Source organism: Herpailurus yagouaroundi, unplaced genomic scaffold, assembly GCF_014898765.1.
Source record: "Herpailurus yagouaroundi ecotype Mexico unplaced genomic scaffold, PumYag 166, whole genome shotgun sequence".
NCBI classification, from domain to species: domain Eukaryota; kingdom Metazoa; phylum Chordata; class Mammalia; order Carnivora; family Felidae; genus Herpailurus; species Herpailurus yagouaroundi.
The window spans coordinates 17832187-17857379 of NW_024412407.1; the positions used below are offsets into that span (position 1 = coordinate 17832187).

Below are 25193 nucleotides of genomic sequence, written 5' to 3' on the forward strand. Positions count from 1 at the left end.
ATATTGTTTTGTATTTCAGATGCCTTTGGTGCTTCATGAAGAATATTTCCAGATATATCACAGACATTAAGCCTTTGCCTCCAAACATAAAAGACAGACTGATTAAAATAATGAGTACCCAGGGGCAGATAACAGATTCAAATATAAGTGAGGTAAGAGTATGTATATTTGTAAAGCAAGCATATTATATTTTACTATTTAGATATGGTTTCAGATTTTTAGAGCAATGGCATATAGTAGGTTAGTAATAATGGTTTTTTTTTTAGGTTTAGTAATAATTTCAAAATATAATAAAACATTGGGGTTCTTTTTTTCTCTGCATATAACCAAATGTTTATGTGTAATAGTTACCTAAAAATCTTCTCCCACCATTCTTTCATCTGCTTCCCTTGTCTTCATCATACTAGCACCCTTGATCTCTACATTTTTTAAAAGTTTTCAGCTTTTTGAACTATTATAGCTCAATAAGGCTGGAAAAAATTAAAATGCAGGGTGAATACACAAATGGCAAAAAAAAAAAAAACCCACAGTAGGAAATATATGTTCTATTATGCCTCTGGTACACAAACCACATTTACATGTAACATACTGTGTGCAGTACACTTGAATATTTTCTATTTTGTTCTATTATGTCTTATTTCAATTTACAAAAATGTTGATCAGAGTCCACTACGTTGGTTTTATCCACTCATGGCTAACAATCAGCAGTTAAAAGCCACTCCTCTAAACTCATTCTTCTGGATACCTCCCTACTGCTAACTAATGCTCACTCTCCCTCCTTACAGCTAAGCTAAAATTGGCTATTCTGTAAGGCAATAAGTATAGTAAAGGCCTCCAACCCGATTTGAAATCCTAGCTTTGCCACTCTCTAACATTGAGCGTCAGTGCCCTTAACTATAAAATGGGTTTGCAGCCATCATCACTGTCTTCGGAGACTCTAGTCTAGACTAGACTAGTCTACTATAGAAACTCTGGTTCTAACTACCAACTGCTGACTTTAGTACACATTCTGCCCAAAGCCCGGAATCAAAAGGGAACAAACTGTGGTGATAGCACTCCAGCACATGACTTTCCCTGTGACCTCTCTTTGTAATTGCACTTACATGTGCCATTAGTGTTTCTTTTAACAGCCTGAGGTACCTGTAATGCTTTGATTTCTTCATGTTAGCTTGCACTGGAACATAGACGTTTTAGTGTTGCAGTCTGCTTGACTCAATGGAGGTAGAATAATATCCCCAGGTTCTTACTGCCAGTGGTTCTGTGGATATGTATAGTTTGTGTATGGCTCACAGAAGAAACATTATGAAACTACAGAAAATTGATGCTTTTCCTCATTTCCCCACTATCCCCATTTTGTTCTAACCCTTTAGCTTATATTGGAGTGGCTTAAATGTTCATTTTATGACCATCCTTAATATTCATTTAAACTTCATTTTACCTGAATAGGAAAGGGCTAAGGGGTGAATGAGATAGAGAAAAAACAGAAGTATGCTTTCTTTAGTGCTCTCTCTCAAATCCCTGTCCTATAAAATGGAGTCCTGCTTATGAAATTATTCAAAAAGCCAGATCTAACATCTGTTGCAAAGTTGAATGCATCATTGGATGGCTCTTTTTGAAATATTTCCTAAATCTTTTTATAGTTAGATGGAGGAGGCCTTTCTAAACATGACACCAAAGTTAGAAACCAAGAAGAAAACTATTGATGGATTTGATTACATAATAATATGAAATTTCTTACTGCAAGAAGAAAAAAAAAGAAACAAAGTCAAGTAACAAACTAGGAAAAATATTTGCAATACACATGTAATTCTATAGATTTGTAACAAACCAATAAGAAAAATCAAAACAAATACTAAAACAGAAGAATCAGGAAATACTCAAAGGAAAAAATATAAATCACTATCAGTGTATAAAAGTATATTTAACCTCATTAGTAATAAAAGTCACAGTTTGTCTTTCAGTTTGGCATTGCCAGAGACTTAAAAAATAATAACACCCAGTGTTGACAATAGTGTGGGCAACAGTCACTTTGTCTCCTGTTGGTGGGAGTGCAAATTTATAAAAACCTTTTAGGAGGACAGTGTGGCATTAACTATCAAAAGTCCTAAAAATGTACTTACTGTGGACTCAAAAATTTTAGTCCTAGTATTTTTTCCAGTTTTATTGAGATATGATTGACATGTAACATTGTGTAGGTTTACAGCCTACAACATAATGTGATGATTTGATACATTTACATATTGCAAAATGATTACCACAATAGGGTTATTTAGCATCTGCATTTACCGTTTACTCCTGACATGAATCCCAAGAAATAATAATCAGGAAAGTACACAGGTATGCTCATCATAATACCATTTATCATAATAGTTGACAGTTACATATAACACATAAGCGAGACACCTTTATTTGTCACAAAATATTCTACCAATTTTAATAAAGAGGGTATTGAGGCGCATACACACACACTCACACACACACACACACACACACACAAACCAGAATTGGATCACACTCAAAGGGTTCAAACTCAGGCAGTCTGCCTCCAGAGGACATGTTCTTAATTACTATACTATATTGCCTCCTAACTCAGCCTAAACGTTCAACTGAAGTGTTTGTCAATGTAGGATGCATTTAATACATTATGGTGCATTCATAAAATGGAATCATATGCAACCACAATAAGTTGTTTTTGTAAAAAATGCTCATCTTATATATAATCTGATCCCATTTTTCTTCAAAGTTGTTTTTTTTTTTTTTTTAAGTCAAAAACCACCAAAACTAAAATGCTTTTCTCTGGGCATTGGTATGATGGGTAATTTTAGTTATAGTGGATAAAATCATAGCCTTTGGAATTGGAAAGACCTGGTTTTCAATCTTAGCTCTGCTTCTTTTTTGCTGTGTACTTTGTGTTACTATTTAAGCTCTGGATGCCTCAGTTCCCTCCTTTATAATATGGTAATGATGAATCTCTCAGGAGTGTTTATGTGTTTGAGAAAGAGAGAATACTAAATGGCATCATGTATATAATGTACTTAGTACTCTTCTTATTTTTATAATTTGTCTATATTGTCTAAATCTTTTCAGTAATAATACATTACTTTTACATTCAGAAAAGTAAAGTTAGTTCTACTTTGGAAAAAATAAAGTAAAAAGAACGCCCAAGAAAAGAGCTCAAAACCCTTTGAAATTGACTTGCTATATTTGTTGCTTTCAAGTAAACATTCAGAAATACTGGGTCTGCTTGTACTAGCTCCCAATAAGAATGAAGGAGGTAAATGTTGTAGATAAGTAATATTCATATCCTATAACCATTCAGTGTCTAAGTGATTAAAGACTCATACCTGCTGAGCAGAGGCATGTAGCCAGGATCTCTAATAATAGTCAAGATCTACTGAAAAAAGATAAGCACGTGCCACCACCTCGATCCTGCTTCTCAGGTCCCAGCAAAGATTTTGGGGATGCTAGAAGCTGCACCTCCAGTTAGAAGTGGGCTTGTATTTTTCCTGCCTTACATATGTGTCTCCACACAGATATGTCTTTGTATTCTCTGCTACATTTTCCATCCACCATTTATCTGATGGGACCACCAAAACACTAAATATGGAATAAACATTTATATTCATAGGAAAAATTAATTTTTAAATCATGTATTTTTTATAGATTTTACATCCTGAAGTCCAAACTCTAGATCTACGGAGCTGTGATATTTCAGATACTGCTCTCCTGCACCTGTGCAACTGCAGAAAGCTGAAGAAATTAAATTTAAGTTCCTCAAAAGAAAACAGAATTTCCATAACTTCAAAAGGTATGTCTGTTAACACTGAATACATTGGTAGACTACTATTCCTCATCTAGTATAATTTTGGAACAAAGAACGGGAAGGAGGGGTAGTAAATATGTCAAAAGTGAGTATGAAGATATCAAAGAAACAGAAACTGTATTTATTAATAAAAATATTCAAACTAAGGGGTGCCTGGGTGGCTCAGTCAGTTATATGTCTGACTTCAGCTCGGGTCATGATCTCACGGCTCATGGATTCGAGCCCTATGTCGGGCTCTGTGTTGGCAGCTCGGGGCCTGGACCTTGCTTCAGATTGTGTGTCTCCCTTGCTCTCTGCCCCTCCCCAACTCAAGTGTATATATATATATATATATATATATATATATATATATATATACACACACACACACTCTCTCTCTCTCTCTCTCTCTCTCTCTCAAAAATAAATAAACATTAAAAAAATGTTTAATATTCAAACCAAGCTAAAGAATCCAAATTAGATTTCCTGCTTATAACCTTTGCTGAAAGTTAAGAATACACTAAGTCACTACTTGCAATTTAAAAATATTTAAAATAAACATGGATGTTTGTTTGGATGTCTGTATTTTAAATATTTTTCCTGGTATAACAGAATAAGAAACGACCAGTTCATACTTTAAGGCTTTCTTGATGCAACATTACAACAGAAAGTTAAATCATCATCAGAGTAAGCTTACTAAGTACTCTGCTATCAGTCTGTACAATGCATAGTTTATTTTTTGTTTTTATGTCTTTTGATTAAAAAAATTTTTTATTGGAGTAGGATTGACATACAATGTTACAATAGTTTCAGTGGTACAAACTTAGTGATTAGACAAGCCTGTACATTATGCAAAGCTCACCACAAGTGTTGCTTCCCTCTGTCACCATGCAAGACCATTACAATACCATCAACTATATTCCCTACGCTGTACCTTTCATCCCCTACAATGCATAGTTTTTAATAGCCAGTCAGACTGCATTTTTCAGTGTCACTATGCATGAATTACAGAGTTTTTGCCCTTTTTTTCTATCAATATAGAATTTTAACCTTTCCCTTCAATATAAGAAAGAGAGACTATCGATGGATGAATGGATAAAGAAGATGTGGTAGGGGGAAGGGGCATTAAGGAATCTATTCCTGAAATCATTGTTGCACTATATGCTAACTAACTTGGATGTAAATTTTAAAAATAAATTAAATTAAAAAAAAAAAGAGGGACTAATTTGTCTAGCTAGGTTTCTAGAAAGTTTTGTGAGTAGTTGGCTATATTTTGCAGTCATCTTGGTTAGCAAGTTAGGCTACCTATAATATTACAAAGAAGCTTAAGTTTTTTAAATGTTTACACAAATAGTAACTCACTAAAAAGAACTTTCATGCTGGACACTGATAAATAAAATAAAAGTTCTTTTGGGGGGTAAAAAAAATAAAAAATCTAAGTTCTTAAGATACAGATCTAAGTAAAAATGACCTACATATGAATTTACCATCTTCCCTTTTGTGTACTTTGCTCATAAAGCTATCTTTTAACACTGTTGTAATGTGTGTGCATGATTAAAGGGCCCAGGATTCCCAAAGTACTCTCTTATTTATGTGGCTCATTATCATGTACCAGTCTCCAATGTGCATTTATATCAGTTTAATTGGATTTAAGAGTCAAAGGGGGAAGAGAGAGTGCAGAAACATATGTATGATTCCTAAGGATAACCATGAAAACTATTACCTAAGACATTGGGGCAATTTAACTTTTGATTTCCCTTCAGAGTCCACAAGAAAATTAACTCTATTACTTTAAAACTTTTGTTTTAACAAAAAGACTTATCTACTATTCAATTGCCTAATTTGGTTCTGAATAACTTTTGGCTGTTTCCTAAAGGCAAATCTACTTGTCAACAATAAAGCCTTGCCATTCATTACAGATATTCTGAATGATATACTACAGACTATGTAGAGAATTCCTGAAACTTTCCAAAAGAGTTTTAATAATGGCAGCATCACTGGAAAATAAGTATATCCTCACAGACGGACTACTTTGCAAAAGGCTAACATACAGTTGGATACATCAATACTGGTGACTGCTAAAATGAAAATCAGTCACATTTCTCATATATATGCATATATAGCTCATTGATATATAATTATGTTTCCCCTCAGGAATAAAAGCAGTGGCTTCCTCCTGTTCATACCTGCATGAAGCTTCTTTGAAAAGATGCTGCAATCTCACTGATGAAGGAGTCCTTGCTCTTGCACGTAACTGCCGGCTACTAAAGATAATTGATTTAGGTGGCTGTTTAGGTATTACTGATGTGTCCTTACATGCATTAGGAGAAAACTGCCCATTTTTGCAGTGTGTTGATTTCTCAGCTACGCAGGTAAATGAAATACAGACTTACTATATAGAGACTGTATGTGTTTGCCCAGTGAACTTCCATGACTCATCAGAAAAGCATAATTAATTCTTTTGGTTGTTGTTGAATTTGTTGACTACCTCATGCTTCACTGTTTATATAATTGCAATATAATTTGGCACATTTCCCTCAATTATTTTAAGTAAGGGTGAAAAAGATAAGTGTGGCTAAAACAAATGTTTGCTAAATGGGAGGCGATAAAACTATACATAAATGATTAATAATATTTAGAAAATTTTAGTTCCATCTTTCCCATTTGTGTGCTGTGTTGCTTTTTCTCTTTGCTTAGGTGTCAGATGATGGGGTGGTTGCGCTTGTTAATGGACCTTGTGCCAAGAAATTAGAGGTAATTTTTAAATATCTATGAAGTTGGTGCTAAATTCTTTATATTATCGTCAGAAATTATTTTTTGAATGTAGCAAACAACCAATGCCTTATAAATTAGGTGTTTCCATGGCATTATTTTGATTGGGTTTGCTTTGGGTTATTGCCTCCACCTCTTTATTTCCAGAGTGAAGAAAAACAGTAAAGTTAGATAAAGCATGCTTCAAATAAAAACCTATTCTGCTTCTAACAAAAGGTCTCATTTTCCATAAGTTTTAGTTTCTAACACATTTAAGGATAATCTTATTATGGGTAAAGATTATGAAAGTTTATCAGTGTAAAAATTACATTCTTTAGAATCTTCATTGCCAGGACTACTTAGTCCCTTACTATTCTATTTTCTTAATATACATGAAGGGATTCAGAATATGCCAGTCATATAAAACTTATTTTGAGCTAAAGATGTTTAAAAATCAACAGATGCAGGCGCCTGGGTGGCTTAGTCAGTTAAGCATCCGGCTCTAGATTTCGGTTCAGGTTGTGATCTCATGGTTAGTGAGTTCGAGCCTCACATCAGGCTCTGTGCTTGCGGTGGGGAGCCTGCTTGTGATTCTCTCTCTCTCTCTCTCTCTCTCTCTCTCTCTCTCTCTCTCTAACCCTCCCCAGCTTGCTCTCTCACTTTCTCTCAAAGTAAATAAACTTAAAAAAATCTACAAATGCAAAAAGAGGCTTTGTCTGAAACACACACACACACACACACACACACACACACACCCCATCTGCCTAAAAACAGAGACTTCCAAAAGCACTCAACTGCCTCGAACCCCTTTCAAGGAAGACTACCCAATACCAGGAAGATTGCTTCCATCACTGGAGGAATCAAATGAGAAATTACATAAACAAACATTATCACAAGACTGTCATACCTCCTTTACTCTCTAAAGGCCCATTTTGTTTCCCTAAAAGTCATCTGTTTTTCTCTAAGTGTCCTATCTCCCCCTCCCTTTCTCCTGTTAAGATGATATATAAACTCAAAATCATAGCCATTTCTTTGAGCCACTTTCTTTGTGAGCTAGTATGTGAATAAACTTTGTCTTTTCTCTTGCTAGTCTGTCTTTGTCAGTTTAATTCACAAGCTCCCAAAGATAGAACATAATAGAATAGAGAAAAAGGTTTCCTCCCCAACAGCTGCATTGTACAGCTATTTAAAAAGATCCTAAATTAGTGTGCAGCCCTTCCATTCAGTGACTGATGTGGCACCTATAACCTGTTTCTGAATATATTAAGAAGCCTTTTATCCCAGGATTTTGATTTCCGCCTTTCCCAGTTTATATTGGGGTTTTTTAAGTCTTATTTAATATAGATGTGCTTTATATTAATAAGCCACATCAAATGTTTTTTGGAAGTAAACAGGCTGTAAATGAATTATAAATGTTAATACTAACTATCATAATAGAATAGCAGTGCCATGTTTTTGCCCAAATATTTCTCCTTGAGTTATTGCCCTGAGATAATTTTTTTGTTTTTATATCTGCATGCTGCTTGTATGTATGTGTGTTTGCATGTGTATGTGTATATATACATACATATAGCGTATATATTTTTACAAATCCTTTGATTAACAAATTACCGTATTTCTTATACCAAGTTCCAATATTCCAAATTGCATCCTAACTGTAGGGGTAATAAACTCTGCCATAACGTTTACTGTTTGAAATACTAACATTTGTTGAGCACTTACTATATATTACATACTGTTGCCTTATATTCATTAGGTTATCTAATTCTTACAACAACATTATCCTGTACTCATCATAATTTTTTTTAAGTTGAGAGAGAGAGAGCATGAGCAGGGGAGGGGATAGAGGGGGGCGGGGAGGGAGAGAGAGAGGGAGAGAGAGAGAATCTCAGTCAGGCTCTACACTCAGCACAGAGCCTGATGCAGGGCTTGATCCCATGACCCTGGGATCATGACCTGGGCCACAATCAAGAGTCAACACTCAACCAACTGAGCTACCCAGGAGACCCCATCATCATTTTTGATAAAGTTCCCAAACAGTTAACACAGTTTACCATTCCCAAATAAAACTACTAGGAAATTAGATGTTATGCAGTGATAGGCATATTTACTTCAGTGTTACAAAACTAGGAGCACCAACCTAAGCAGACTTAGGAAGAGATTCAGGAACCAATAAGTGTTGGCAATTATACTGCCATATCATTCAATTTTTCATATTTTCAAACTTACAAATCTTATTTCTTTAAGTGCCAAAATATTTCAATGGAAATATTTCTAAACTTTATTAGAAGTTGGGTCACCTGGGTGGCTCAGTCGGTTAAGCCTCTGACTTCAGCTCAGGTCATAATCTCACGGTTCAAGCCTCACATTGGGCTCTGTGCTGACAGCTGAGAGCCTCGAACCCACTTCAGATTCTGGGTCTCCCTCTCTCTCTGCCTCACCCCAACTCACACTCTGTCTCTCTCTATCTCTTAAGAATGAATAAACATTAAAAAAATTTTTTTTAAAGAAGGGGCACCTGGGTGTCTTAGTCGGTTAAGCATCCAACTTTGGCTCAGGTCATGATCTTGCAGTTCATGAGTTCGAGCTCTGAGTCGGGCTCTGTGCTGACAGCTCAGAGCCTGGAGCCTGCTTCGGATTCTGTGTCTCCCTCTCTCTCTGTTCCTCCCCTGCTCACGCTCTGTCTCTCTCTCTCTCTCTCAAAAATAAACATTAAAAAATTTTTTTTTAATTTTTTAAAGAAGAACTTAAGTCCTTCCTTAAAGTAAATATACTTTGACTTTTGTCTGATAGCATCTAGTATTTTTGTGACCACAATTTCTGGCTCACTGAAACACAAACTTTTTCATCTTTTTTACTGATTTTTCACTTGTGGGCAATATGTATTCCTACCTTTTATCACATGCTCTGTTTTAATCTCTTGCTTTTTATATGTTCTCTTCCTGGAAATTATATTATCAATGTTACTGAATTGTTTATAACTTGAAAATAAATTTGGGGATGCCTGGGTGGCTCAGTCAGTTGGGCATCCATCCTGCCCTTGATTTCAGCTCAGGTCATGATCTCATGATTTGTGGGATTGAGCCCAGCATTGGGCTGTGGGCTGATAGCATGGCGCCTTCTTGGGATTCTCTTTCTCTCTCTCTCTCTGCCTCTCTCCTGCTCATGCTCACTCTCTCTCTCTCTCTCTTAAAATAAATATATAAGTTTTAAAAAAGAAAGAAAGACAAGAAATTTGATTAAAACTCTAAGGACTTCAGGTACCTGGCTGGCTCAGTCAGTAGAGTATGCAACTCTTGATCTTAGTGTTATGAGTTCAAGCCCCGCATTGAGAATAGAGCTTACTTAATTAAAAGAAAGAAAGAAAGAAAGAAAGAAAAAAGTCTAACAACCTTTCCTAAAGACTGAAAAACAGTTATACAAACTTATGTGACAACGTTTATTGAATGTCATGGTTGTTTTTGAAATTTCTGTTGATTTAAGTTCCCAGTGGGCAGAGACCATTTTGTTCATCATTTTATCATCATTTTATCCCTATGTATTACTGCAGTTCCAGGCACATGATAGTACCTCAATAAATGTTATCATATTAACTTTATATTACAGTCATTTTGTAAGTTTCTACAGTCTTCATGGTTAAAAGTTTTTTTCCTGTAAAATTTCATTTATTCAACAATTATTTATTAAGCACTTGCTATGTTCTAGGCATTGGTGTATCAGAGAACAAAATCTGTTCATACAATGTATCATTCCTTACTTTAATCATTTTTTCTGTTATTGGTAATCCAGATTATTTCCAGTTTTTAACTGTTAGAAATAGTCATATGTTGGGGCTTACAAATTTTTTCTTCCATTGCTGTAACAAACTCCAAAAAATGGAATCAGTGGGTCGATAGGTATGGATATTTTAATGCTCCTAAATTCATATTGTAAGATTGTTTCCTATAAAGGTTATGTTGTGAATTCACAATTTTGCCAAGACCCCAGTTTGCAACATTGAATCTTTTTTTTTCTTAAATGCCTTAATATATTTTTTTTTTAATTTTTTTTTTCAACGTTTATTTATTTTTTTGGGACAGACAGAGACAGAGCATGAACGGGGGAGGGGCAGAGAGAGAGGGAGACACAGAATCGGAAACAGGCTGCAGGCTCTGAGCCATCAGCCCAGAGCCAGACGCGGGGCTCGAACTCACGGACCGCGAGATCGTGACCTGGCTGAAGTCGGACGCTTAACCGACTGCGCCACCCAGGCGCCCCGCCTTAATATATTTTAAATGGTACCTGGGTGGAGCGCTATTCCTTCCATCTGTTCCCAAATTGTATTTCTTTGTCCGTATCCTTTGCCAATTTATATCATAGGCTACCTTTGCCAGTTTATAACAGAAAATGCTTTTTTCCTCAATTTTATGTGTTTTCGATATATGCAGGTTTCCTTTACTTACATGATATGATTGATTATAGTATGCACACCAACTTAATATCAACTTTTTGGAAGGAAAAAATATTAATGCCATAAATAAATGTGTCAACCATTATATAACCTTACTTCCAAAATTCTTTTTTTTAAGTTTGTTTGTTTGTTTGTTTAGAAAGAGAGACAGCATGAGTGAGGGAGGGGCAGAGAGAGACAGAGGGAGAGAGAGAATCCCAAGCAGGCTCTGCACTGTCAGCGCAGAGCCCAATGCGGGGCTCAAACTCACAAACTGTGAGATCATGACCTGAGCGGAAATCCAGAGTCAGGCAGTCATCCGACTGAGCCACCAGGGTGCCCCCTTCCTTCCAAAATTCTTAAAATATTTTTTGCTGTGGTCAAATATACACAATGCAGACTTTACCACTTTAACCATTTTTAGTGTACAATTCAGTGGAATTAAGCACATTCACATTATTGTGCTGCCAACACCACTATCCATTCCCAGATATTTTTCCTCATCCTACACTGAAACTCGTTACCCATTAAAATAGTAATTCCCTATTACCCCTTACCCCCAGCCTCTAACTTTCTCTATTCTACTTTCTGTCTCAATGAATTGCCTATTACAGATAACTCATATATAAGTGGATCATACAATATGTGTCCTTTTGTGTCTGACTTATTTCATTTAGCACAATGTTTGCAAGGTTTATCTCTGTTGTTGCACATATCAGAATTTCGTTCCTTTTAAGACTGAATAATATTTCATTGTAGATATATGGTATATTCATATATATATGCAGAAACATGTGCATGCTTATATATGAATATGTTTATGTATGCTTATGGGTGTGTATATATAAGTACATAAACATTTCGTTTATCCATTCACCTATCAATATTTGTTTCTACCTTTTCACTATTGTGAATACTGCTGCTATGAGCATAGGTATACAAAAATATGTTCGAGTCTTTGCTTTCAATTCTTTGGGCATTTACCTAGAAGTGAAATAGCTGGATTATATGGTAATGCTATGTTTAATTTTTTTAAGGAACTGTCATACTATTTTCATAGTGGCTGTACTATTTTATATTCCCACCACCAATGCAGAAGGATTCCAAATTAAAACATCAAACAAGGGGTATATAATATTTCAAACATATGAAAAAGTATAGAAAGTAATATTAACATAAACCTGTGGACCAAACACTTGAATTTTAACGTTTTCTTTTTTTTTAATTTATTTATTTATTTTGAAAGAGAGAGCATGAGCAGGGGAGGGGCAGAGAGAGAGGGAGAGCAGAATCCCAAGCAGGCTTCATGCTGTCAGCACAGAGCCCGACGTGGGGATCGATCCCATGAACCATGAGATCATGACCTGGGCTAAAATCAAGAGCTGGATGCTTAACCGACTGAGCCACCCAGACACTCCTTGAATTTTAACATGTTCTGCACTTACTTCAGTTCCTAAAAATTATATGTTACCTATAAAGTTCCCATGACATTCATTCTCCCTTTCTTCCTGCAGAAGTAACCACTATTCTAAAGATGCCTGTGTATTTATCCTTGTGTGTTTGCATACTTTATCTATATATGGATAGAAACATATAGATATAGATCTATAAACAAGATAGAGTATTGTCTTATGTTGTAAATTTTCAAATGATAGCTTCATAATATATGTGTTCTATTACAATTTGCTTTTTTATTCAAAATTGTTTAATTTTCCAAGCTTTATTAAAGTATAATTTGCATACAATAAAATTTACCCATTTTAAGTGTAATGAAGTTTGATGAATTTTGGTAATTGTTATACAGCCTTGTAACCACCACAATTATATATAAAACATTCCATCATCCTAAAAAGTTTTCTCCCATCCCTTTGCAATCGTTCCCTGCCATGCCTCCATCCCCAGGCAACCAGTGATTTACTTTGTCATTATAGTTTTGCCTTTTCTAGAATTTTATATAAATGGAGTCATGAAATACTGTTCTTTGTTTTTTACCTTTTTATTTTACTTCCTTCACTTAGCATAATGTTTCTGAGATTCATCCATGTTGTTGCATGTATTAATATTTCATTCCTTTTATTTATTCATTTTGCTGAGTAGTATTCCATAGTGTGGATATGACACAGTTTGTTTGGATATTCACCATTTGAGGGATATTTGGGTTGTTCTAATTTTGGACTGTTATGAATACTGCTATGAAGATTTGCATACAAATCTTTGTGTAGACATACATTTTCATTTTTCTTGGGTAAACACCTAGGAATGGAATTGCTAGATATACAAAGTACACATTTGGCTTTAAAAAACACAACCATACAGGTTTCCAAAGTTTCTGAACTAACATTCTGTTTGAGATTTATGCCTATTAACACAAGGAGATATTTTTCATTTTAACTCTTTTTTCTGTCCCATTAATAAACCACCATTTGTTTATTCATTACTCACTTCTTTACTATTACAAATAATATTAAAATGAGCACATTTATAAGTTATTTCCTTGGGCACATATAGAAGAGTAACTCTATGTATAATGGACGCTTGCAGTTGGTACTGCTGGGTTCTGGGGTATACTTGTCTTCAGCCTTAACAGATTTTGCCATATTGATTTATAAAATGGTTGGGCACTTAACTTTTAAGTCATCTATACTTTCCAAATTACTACATACTTACATTAGTCCTTTCTATAGGATTTTTCTTGCAAGTAGATATTTTGTTCTTTTTGTTTGTTTGCTGTTTAAGTTTTATTTATTTGAGTAATCTCTACACCCAACATGGGGCTCAAACTCATGACCAAGAGATCAAGATGTTCATGCTCCTCCAACTGAGCCAGCCAGGCGCCCCTGGTTCTTTTTGTATCAGAGTATTTCCCATGCTTTTTCATACTGTCATCATAAATTTTTTTCTTTTAACTGTCCCTTCTTTATTTTTAAATAGGAGATTCATATGGGACATTGTGTGAATCTGACTGATGAAGCTGTAGAAGCTGTCCTCACTTGCTGTCCTCAGATACGTATATTACTCTTCCATGGATGCCCCCTAATAACAGGTTAGTATGATAGACTGCTTGGGTTCAAATCCTGGCTTCATCTTTTAATAACTGTGACCTTGAATAAATTACTCAACTCATTCCATTATTCACTTTCCTCATCTGTAAATGGACATGATAGTAGTAAACTTGATCGTGAAAATTATCTGACAGCACTTTATATGGTGGCTAGCACATAGTAAAGGCTCAGTAAATGTTAGTCATGATGTTGGTGGTGCTGGTAATGCTAAGTGTTCAATAAGTGTTAACTATGGGGGCGCCTGGGTGGCTCAGTCAGTTGAGCATCTGACTTCAGCTCAGGTCATGATCTCGCAGTGCGTGGGATCAAGCCCCACATTGGGCTTTGTGCTGACCATGCTTTAGATTCTCTATCCCCCTCTCTATCTGTCCCTCTACTGCTCACACTCTCTTTCTAAAATAAATAAACATTTTTAAAAATTAAAAAAATGTTAACTATGATGAGGATGATAGTGGTGGTACTAGTGTTGACATTAAACATGATGTTTTATGTAGACACAAAAAATTCAAGCTTGTAATATTACATCTATTAAATATGCTAAATGACCTGTTGACTATAATCTCATCAAACTATAGCCAATGAGATTCAGAGCAATTTGGACTCAGGCTAATGTGATATATACTTCGCTGAAGGAGAACAAAGTAGTCACAGGCCATTTGGCCTGTGGCTGGAAGCCATGACACTGGAAATAAAAGGTACAGCATAGGGAATATAGCCAATGATGTTGTATGATGACAGATGGTAGCTGCACTTGTGGTGAGCAGAGCAGAGTATAACGTATTCAGAACAATTTGTATTCTTAGGCTAATGTGATACATCACTGAAGGAGAACAAAGTAGTCACAGCCCATTTGGCCTGTATAAGAGCCATGATACTGGAAATAAAAGGTATAGCATAGGGAATATAACCAATGATATTGTTGTGTGGTGACAGATGGTAGCTACATTTGTGGTGAGGATAGTATAACATGCAGAGATGTTGAATCACTATGTTGTACACCTGAAACTAATGTCACATTGTGTGTCAACTCTATTCAAATAAAAAAAAGATTTTTTAAGAAAAAATTTTACTAAAGATAGTAAAATATAAAGATTTTACCTTTAAGAATATTTTATTGTTTATAAAATATAATCGCAATAATAGTAATATATAAGAACATACATTTTTAAATGGCAAAATGTCATTTTGGTATCACAATTTATATAAAATAATGAATAAAATATTTTGTTATTGTGAAAAAAAAAAAAGAGCCATGATAATATACATGACCATGTCTTGAAACCTTAGCACCTCAGCCATTTTGCATCACCTCTGCAATGGCCCACATACTACAATATAACCTGGACTTCACTTGTAAGTCAGCATTGATGCCCAGTCCTTCCATGTCATTTCTCTAGTTACAGTCTAAACAGTTATTCTCCGGGTTGAGTTATGATCCTAGAAGTCCTTTTAGCAACTTCTGTTCTTATGTTTGGACTGTCGATGTAAACCTAGCCGACAACAGGTTGTATGTGGTATCAGTGACATCTATAATGAAGACTAAATCTTTTTTTTGGCCAAGACATTTCTCAAAAAACTAAGGCCAAAAAGGACATCAGGAACTGTTAATGGGCACCTAAGTGACTGAATTGGTTGAGCATCTGACTCGGTTTCAGCTCAGGTCATGATCCCAGGGTTGTGGGATCGAGTGCCACATCAGGCTCTGTGCTGACAGCATGGAGCCTGCTTGGGATTCTCTCTCCCTCTGCCCCACTTCCCTGCTCACACTTGCTCTCTCTCTCTCTCTCTCTCTCTCTCTCTCTCAAATTAAAAAAAAGAAAGAAAGGAAGTGTTAACAGTGCTTACCTCCAGGGAAAGTTGTGGAGGGACAAGAGCAAGAAAAAGCCTATACTATATACCCTTTGTACCTTTTGAATTTTGTATCATGTGGATGGTTATATCTATTAAAATTAGTAATAATATTTTTTAAAAAATCACTTAGAGCAAGAAAAACTCATGGGACTGAGTGCAGGGTATTGGTACCTGCGTACATTATCCTGGGGGTTGTGAGAAGGCAAACAGAGGTTCTCTGGTTATCAAATAAGGCAAAAAAAAATGTATTCTAACAAGTAGGCTCTTATTTTAAGGTAGAGAAGACCACAGAATATGGAATGTAATAACAGCAATCTTTGATAATCTTTCCAGAATAACAATCTAAGTGTGTATATCTACCCCCTGAGCTATGTGTGCATTTGATCAATAGATTGAATAAGCAAGGGGTACTCATAGTCACTCTGTTTTCCTCACACTACTTTATTACAAATCTGCTCTAAAGAGCAGATTTTCCCTACTGCCAGATGAAATCCCAGGTGCCATTGGCTTTTCTTATCATTCTCAGAGAGTTAAAATGCCTTGTCATTTCTTATCAGTGAAACCTCTCATTTCGGTAACTAAAATGTCTTCAATTCATGCAGTACTCCAAACAAGTTCAAGTGAAAGCTTTTGCTCCTCTGGTCAGCTCAGATTTGGCCTGCAGTGGATACGCAGACATTGTTAGTTCGTCTCTTTTACCAGCCCTCAGTTTTCTTTCTACCCCCAGCTTGCCCACTGCAGTTTCTGATCCCACCGATGTTAGTATAGGGTGGGCCTGGGATAAGCAGGAACAGAGGGAAGGGAAAGAAAAGGCTTACTTATCGGTGCTACTGTGACTGAATATCAGCACTCCAGGCCTGTGGAAAGCTGATCTGTACTCTGTCAACAGTGGGGCACTTTTGAGGTTCTTCAGGGCGCACTTCCTACTACCCACCCCCATCACTGCATATATCTCCTATCTGCAGTTCTCTTGATTCAAGCCATGGTGCCTCTTCTGGCTAGTAGCTACTGTTTTCTTTCTCTATCCCCAGGAATCCAGCATATATCTTCAGTCTTTCTCTGTTTCAGGTTTCCTAACTTATCTCAGTTGCTTTCATGAGCAGAATATAAGGCAAACCCATGGCAGCCCACCTCTGTCCACAGGAAACACATACTTTCAGCAATGAGAGTGTGGGTACTTCCCAACCCAGTCTTCTCTTTAGCTGTATAGACTCTCACCATAGCTTTTTGTCCTTTATTTTTCTCAGATATGGGTCTGATATTGGTGTCCTGTGTCTCCCCAAGCTCCAAGGGACATATCAGACTCACCGACTGATCTCCTTAGAATTTCCTCTCACTAGGCTTGAAGGGAAAAGCAAGCACCTCCAGGCTTCTTTCTAGAACTCCAGTCACAGCTGTCTTCAAAGAAATCCTTTCTTCAATTTCCTACTCTCCATCCCTTCTAACTTTAACACTTTTGTATCTTTGAATGGATGAAGTGCCATGGATTCCAAAATCAGATTTTAGCCAAGCATTTTCAAGTCATGTATACGTGGTCTGGAATCTCACCAGAATCAGAGAGTAGCTGGTAACTCTACTCCTGGAACATTAGCTGAAATAGTTCTATTTTAATGTTCTGTTATATTTGTCTCCGGATAACTTGGCTAGGCAACATGTCATAAAATCAACTGTTGCTCATTTTACCCTCATTATCTTTCTGGTTACCCTGTGGATGCTCTTCTTTGATATTACCCCAAAACTCAGTAACTGGTAATTTCTTAAAGGTTAATTGCAGTGTAGGAAATGAAAACATATTAATGAAATTTTTATATACTTACATTACAATCCATTGGTCTGTCTTGCATTTGATTAGATCTTTGGATCTTTTACCCATACATGATTTTGTAATGTCATGCATTGGCAGTTTAGACAATATTGGTTCTGTTAGTAATATAGATCTTCCAATGTTGACACATTTCATCAGACAAAAAAAAGTCACATTTGTTAATATCACCATTGGGTGGTTGTCAAGATCATAGTGGCAGCTACAAATTTTCCAAAATTCACTTGGATGCTAAAATTTTTCATTGCCAACAAATTCTGTCACTTGTTTTCTTTGAAGTGACAGGTTCATTTCGCTCTTTTTCAAGAAATCGTCTGAGAAGCACCCAAGTCTGAATAACCTTAGGCTAACAGTCATTCTTTCAAATAAAAATGGTGCGCTATGAATAAAATGACTAGCTCACAACCCTAAAAAGGTCTGACTGGAGGATCTGCAGACCACACTTTGAGAACCATTGCTTTACAGTAAAAAAAAAAACAAAACCGTTATCAGTTAACTTCAACATTTGGAGCAGGAACAAATATCCCTTTCAAATCACTTCTTGTATTTTCATGTGACTACTGGAAGTGAAAGTAGACATTAAAATGACAGAAGTTCAAAATACTTAGGATAAAATAACTATAGTTTGACCTGGAAGATTATCTAGGCCAGCATTTACCAACTATGTTACTGTTATGTAAATGAACCAAAGATGACTTCTATGTTGTTTACTTCTTCACATCAAATTGGGACTGTTAGTTCAAAAGCCCACCAGCACTGAATCTTTGTTTATCCAGTGGTTTTAAATACAGGCTAAGAAAGCAGATCTTGGGGGGCCTGGGTAGCTCAGTTGGTTGAGTGTCTGACTCTTGATTTCAGCTCAGGTCATGATCCCAGGGTCATAGGATCAAGCCCCTCATTGGGCTACACGCTGAATGAGGAGACTGCTTGGGATTCTTTCTCTCCCTCTGTCCTTCTCCCCAACTCACACACTCTCTCTAAAATAAAAAAAATAAAGGGGGTACATGGGTGGTGCAGTCAGTTAAGCATCTGACTCTTTTTTTTTTTTAATTGTTTTAACATTTATTTATTTTTGAGAGAGAGACAGAATGTGAGCAAGGGAGGGGCAGAGAGAGAGGGAGACACAGAATCTGAAGCAGCCTCCAGGCTCTGAGCTGTCAGCACAGAGCCCAACGCAGGACTCAAACTCAGGAATTGTGAGATCGTGACCTGAGCCGAAGTTGGATGCTTAACTGACTGAGCCACACAGGCGCCCCAAGTGGCCGACTCTTTATCTCAGCTCAGGTCATGATTTCACAGTTCGTGAGTTTAAGCCCCACATCAGATTCTGTGCTGATGGCGTGGAGCCTGCTTGGGATTCTGTCTCTCCTTCTCTCTTCCCCTCCCCCTGCTTGTGCTATCTAATCTTTCTCAAAATAAATAAATAAACTTAAATTTTAAAACAATTAAAAAATTAATAAATAAAATAAATAAAATAAAATAAATTTTTAAAAGAAGATGATTTTTAGCCATCCAGAGCTTGCCTGCTTTGCATACCCTGAAAAACTTCATTCAACATCTACCACCATAGATAAGATGAAACCTAGGGGTGTGAAAGACCCCCTTGCCTTTTGGAACTCTCTGACCCAGAGACTCCTTATCGTGATGCTGAGCAACATCATGAGACCTAAACCTCCTCTCCTGTCCTCTGAGAGTTGCCTTACCCTCCTTCCCCTCTCAGTAGTGCCCCCCCCCCCCCACACACACACACACACACACTGTTGTCTTTGGAAGGTCTTGTGTTGTGAGGGACTTCTGCGAACAAATCTGTCAAAGCACTGCCCAAATAAAGCTCGTTGTGTCCTACTGCCACCGTGTGGTCATATCTTTTTCCTTGCTCTACCCTGAAATCCCTTAAACTTACTACAGCGACCTGGTATGGTGTTCTAGAAAATACCATAGATATAGTGTTGGGCTCAGGGCAGGCCACCCAAAAATATGCCCTGGAGTGTATTTATTATTTTGAATTAAAGTTACTTAAGAGTGGCACCTGGATGGCTCAGTCAGTTAAGTATTCAACTTCAGCTCAGGTCATGGTCTCACAGTTCATGACTTTGAGCCCTGCATCTGGCTCTCTGCTATCAGCACAGAGCCCACTTCACATCCTCTGATTCCCCGTCTCTCTGCCCCTCTACCCCTTGAGCTCTCTCTTTCTCTCTCTCTCTCTCTCAAAAATAAATAAAAGTTTTAAAAAATAAAAATAAAAAGTAAAGTTACTTAAGAAACAGCCCGTGCAAGAACACTCTGACCGTCTTTTGTCTCTAGAAAGCAGGAAACAAATCTCCCATGTGAAAGGTACCCTCCTTGTACCAGGAGATAGAAAGACATCCTTGTCATCATTTTACTTATTTACTACCCCAGCCCAAATTCTGTTTAGAATTCCTTATTAATTCAAGCTCCCAAACATAAGTTTTCTTTTTCTTGTCAGTTCCCCACAAATTTATTGTTTCTCTGTCAAAAAAGTATAAAAGCTGCCTGTCTTGGTCACTTGTTAGGTCCCATATCTATGAGACCTCCATACATGGAAATTAAATTTGATTTTGTCCTGTTAATCTGTCTCATGTCAATTTAATTCATAGATCAGCCAGAAAAATCTTGAAGGGTAGAGGGAAATTTTTATTCTCCAGCAATAGCATAGAACTAAAAGTATTTATATGTCCAAAAAGTTTGAGAAATGCAATATACCACTATAATGAATTTTAATTTATCAAAGACTCTGAGAAACACTATAGCTAAGAATCTTATTTAACTTTCTTTATCCAGGCATTTCCCAAGATTTTTTAGCACAGAACACTTTTGTGGACCTCAGCTTTCCCTTGTGTATAATTGTCAGACATAAAATTGGGAGATCTGATAATAATGCAAAAGATTTCATATACCATGGTTTTATTAATAAAGGTTTATAAAGAGAAGAAGCTGAAGTTTTTCAGCTACCCAGATCATCTCTACTCTTCCCCCTTTCCTGTCAGCACTACAACCATTGTATATTTTTGCTGCTGTCATTGAATGAGAATAAACTGAGGTAATATATTCACTTTATATTTAATTTTTATTTATTTTTTCTCCAAAGAATTTCTTGGCCTGGTAAATGAAAGTTTTTTGTCTTTCATGTGACACATTATATAACATTTTTTCTTCATGCTCATATATCTATGTGGTTGCTTATATATGAATATATAAGATAATATGATTTATTTTCCATAAAAACATATATGCACATGTATGTTCAACTATAATGTTAACCTCAAAGTAAGCAGACCCCAAAATTGGCAGTGTCTGCTGTAGTTTCTCATCATATTCCCTCAATTAATAGGTTTATCTTCTCTACTATAATTCTTAGTATATTTAAATTTTCTTAACCTTACAGTCAGACTATAAACAGAACTCCACACTATAAATTGGGTCTTGAAACTTAGAAACACGCTGATTTTATAACTGCAGAAGAGAAAAGAAAAAAAACTATGCTGTTATTTAAAATATCGTAAATTATGATTGTTAGAAAGCCACAGGCCAAAGGTAGAGTCACTTGCCCCAGTACAGCAAACTAAGACTTAACTGAAGTTTCAACTTCTCCAAGAGTGAAATTTTAAGCCAATCAATGTGAGTTTTCTGGTCAGCACCACTGAGGTAATCTGTCATATGGGCCCTCTTCATCCCCCAAAGAAAGATGAGATAATCCACCTAATAAGACCCCTTCCTTGCCTTTCCTCCTATGAGAAGGTGAACTTGCCTGAACCAATCCTTTCTTTTCTTTTGCTAATAAGTTCTTGCCTTACTCTCCTTCCTATAAAAATCTTCCATTTTGTACAACTCCTTAGAACTCCCCTCTACTTGCTAGATGGGATGCAGCCTGATTAATGAACCGATTAATAAAGCCAATAATTTACTCGGTTGAATTTTGTTCTTTCACATAATATATTTTTTATACATGTTATGGAGGCAGGAAAATAATTTTACAACTTATTAAGCTATTTTTAATTCAATTATGTCTGCAATGATTATCAGTAAGTTCAACTCATACACCTTTACTAATCTACAACAGACATGCATTTCAGTTTCACAGTATTTGCAGGCATGGAGGTTTATTTTTTTTTTAATTTTTTTTTTTCAACGTTTATTTATTTTTGGGACAGAGAGAGACAGAGCATGAACGGGGGAGGGGCAGAGAGAAAGGGAGAAACAGAATCGGAAACAGGCTCCAGGCTCTGAGCCATCAGCCCAGAGCCTGACGTGGGGCTCTGGGCTCCCGGACCGCGAGATCGTGACCTGGCTGAAGTAGGACGCTTAACCGACTGCGCCACCCAGGCGCCCCAGGCATGGAGGTTTAGATTTTAGAAGGGCAATAAAGCAATGAGATGGCACTAGATTAATTTATGTATTACACTGAAAGACAGGAAAATCCAACAGGAAATCTGACACTTTTTATTGAACTGACCCAAATTTTAGTCACATGTGAGAATATGTTTCATCTTGATTACTATACAAGGAAGTTCTTTACTTCAATTCCTGGGATCATAAATATGTCACGATTTACCACATAGAGCCCAAAACAAAAGTATTTTAAGGGGCACCTATGGCTCAGTCGGTTAAGCAACCAACTCTTGGTTTCAGCTCAGGTCATTATCTCCTAATTCATGAGTTCCAGCCTCTCATCAGACTCTGCTGACAGCATGGAGCCTGCTTGGTATTCTCTGTCTCCCTCTCTTTCGGCCCCTCCCCAGCTCATACTCACTTGCCCTCTCTCTCTCTCAATCTCTCTAAAAATAAATAAATAAACTTAAAAAACATATATTTTAAGACCCAAGTGTTTTGCTTCAGAGTTTCCTTTAATTAAAGTTGATTCCTTGCTTAAAGGACAACTCTTTTTTTATTTTGTATTTTACTTTTTCTAAACCCTATATTATTGTTTCCTTCTCCTTATTTATTCATCCATTACCAATCCCACATGATAGAAATTTTTTTTTAATGTTTTTAAAATGTTTTTATTATTTATTTTGAAAGAGAGAGAGAGAGTGTGTGTGTGTGTGTGCAGGGGAGGGGCAGAGAGAGGGAGACACAGAATCCAAAGCAGGCTCCAGGCTGTCAGCACAGAGCCTGACAGGGGGCTTGAACTCCCTGAGATCACCTGAGCCTGAGTTCGCCTGAGCTGAAGTCTGATGCTTAAGGGCTTAACTGACTGAGCCACCCAGGGCGATCCCCACCCGCCCCACGCATGACAGAACTTCTTGCTGCCAGACACAAATGAAGCTTTAGAACTTTGAAGCATTAGAACTATTGTTTGTAAAAATCTTCCAGCCTCACCTTTTTCACTGTGTATTCTACAAAAATATCTAAATTACATCTTCCTTGATCATTTGAAAACATTCATTAATTTATATTTCCCACAGTTCTCTTCTTTTTCTTGGTGCTTTAAAAGCCCCTGCCATGCATCTCTTTCAAAAAGTGGCCTCCAACTATGTTAGTCATAGATTTTGAGAGATGGTAGAAGCTTCCTTAGACTTCATCTATACAACACCCTTGTTTTAAGGATAAGGGAACAGAGAATGAATTTAAGTGGAAACACTTGATAGTAGAACTGGGAGTAAAAACCTAGGTCACCTGATTCAGTCTCTAATTCTTTCCCCAACAGAGCAATTTCCTGAGCCGACAGTGTCAAGAGGCTTAACTGTTACTAGAAAAGGGAGGGAAATAGGAGCGTGACATCAAGCAACAGCAGTGGGATTGGTTTGATGACGTTTTGAGTCTTTTTCAATGTTGAGAGTTTGTGTTTTAAAGGGTGGCAGAACATGCCACCCCAAAATATGCTTCTTTAGGATAAGGATTTTTTTTTTTTGAGCTGATTGTGTCTGAGAAACAGCAGACAACCAGAGAGCTCTGAAAATGGAGAAGTTATCCTCTTGTAAGAGAAACTTGCATTTATAAAGGAAATCTCCATCTGTAAGGATCTCCCCCTCTACACCGGGAAGGAAAAGGGTAACTCTAAATCCAAGAGAATCTTACCAATGGAGGAGACACCAACCTAAATGTGTATAGCAAATCTTACCTTTTACTCCTTACTGTGCTTTTTCTAGTAACTTCCTATAATTGGCCTGCCCACTCCACCCCAATATCTTTCTTTTGTCTTTAGCTGAAGATGGGATTTGACGTGGTGGCTAGGGCTGTCTCAGGGAGTTTACTTATTTTCCCTGGGTATCTCTCATGCATACATGAAGTAAGTAAACATATTGATAAACTGGTTTTTTTTCTGGTTAATTGCCTTTTTTTTTTTTTACAAGAGTGTCTCAGCCAAGAACTTAGAGGATAGAGGAGAAATTGTTTTTCCTCCCCTACAGTTTCTACAGTGTTCTGGCAAGGGATCACTAAATACTTAGAGAATCCACAGTTTCTCCATATAGCGTAATAAACTCATAGGCACCAAATACTCCTCCTGTTCAAACTCACAGTCCTAAATACTCTAAAAGGTGCCTGGGGAGGCTTTGAGTAATATAATACTGCCATCTAGCCTCAAAATCTTTAAATTACATAAAAATATATTGTATGGTTACTATTGGAGGGAAAAGTGTCCTCTTATTTATGTGCAGTAATAAATTTCTATAGAAGAATGACTCAAATAGAGTTAGAAAACAAACATGTATGTATAATGTTTGATAACATATTCCTAACTAGTAAAAATGCCAAAATAATCCTAAAAACAACTAAAATGAAATTTGAAGTATAGTTTCCAATTTTGTTCTTCTTTTCAAAATTGTACTGGCTGTTCTGGGTCCCTTGAATTCCCATATACATATTAGTGATGAAGTTTTGGGGTTTGGAGCTGACGGCCAAGAAAGAATTCTTGAAGACGTCTTTGGTGCAAAAAGGTGATTTTATTAAAGCACAGGGACAGGATCCATGGGCAGAAAGAGCTGCACTGGGGTTGTGACCGGTAACTCATTATATACCCTCAGGTTGGGAGAGGGTCAGGGACAGTGTAAGTCTCTAAGAAATTTTGGAAGCAAGGTTTCCAGGACCTGGTGGGGGAGTGGCTAACTGTTGTTAGGAAAACACCATTTATTACCATTTAGTAAAGCCTCAGTCATGAGACCCTTCAGATGTATACGAGGAGGCCATAATCTTGAAGTATGATTGACAGCATATATGTTGGGGCAGTTGAGATAAAGGAAGTAGACTTACAGGATCCTTGAGGTTGGGATAATGTTCAGCTAAGATTCTCTTTTGCCCCCAGCAAAGTGTCATCTTAGAGGCAGCTGAGCTCGTACTGGGAGGTCACTCTGCTGGTTTCAAGGACTTGTCAGTGGGCTGTAGGCAGTAAGACAGTTTAATTTTTCATTTGCCTTAGTTTCCCACATCACCATGGCAAGCACTTAAATCCCTTTCCTTTTGTTCTTCGATAGCCAGGAGTGTCCATGGAATATCACACGTATTCCACGGGGGGGG

The 25193-nt window shown here is 36.8% G+C and overlaps 1 protein-coding gene across 3 annotated transcripts in view; it reads left to right on the forward strand.

Annotated features, from left to right (window-relative positions):
• Nucleotides 1-25193, forward strand: part of AMN1 (antagonist of mitotic exit network 1 homolog) — a 53092-nt gene that overhangs the window by 23025 nt on the left and 4874 nt on the right. For all 3 annotated transcript variants that reach the window (XM_040488488.1, XM_040488487.1, XM_040488489.1), the window contains 5 exons: nt 20-152; nt 3664-3808; nt 5957-6174; nt 6500-6556; nt 13914-14025. In XM_040488488.1, the coding sequence (XP_040344422.1) occupies nt 20-152; nt 3664-3808; nt 5957-6174; nt 6500-6556; nt 13914-14025 (665 nt within the window). The remainder of the gene's footprint in view (nt 1-19; nt 153-3663; nt 3809-5956; nt 6175-6499; nt 6557-13913; nt 14026-25193) is intronic.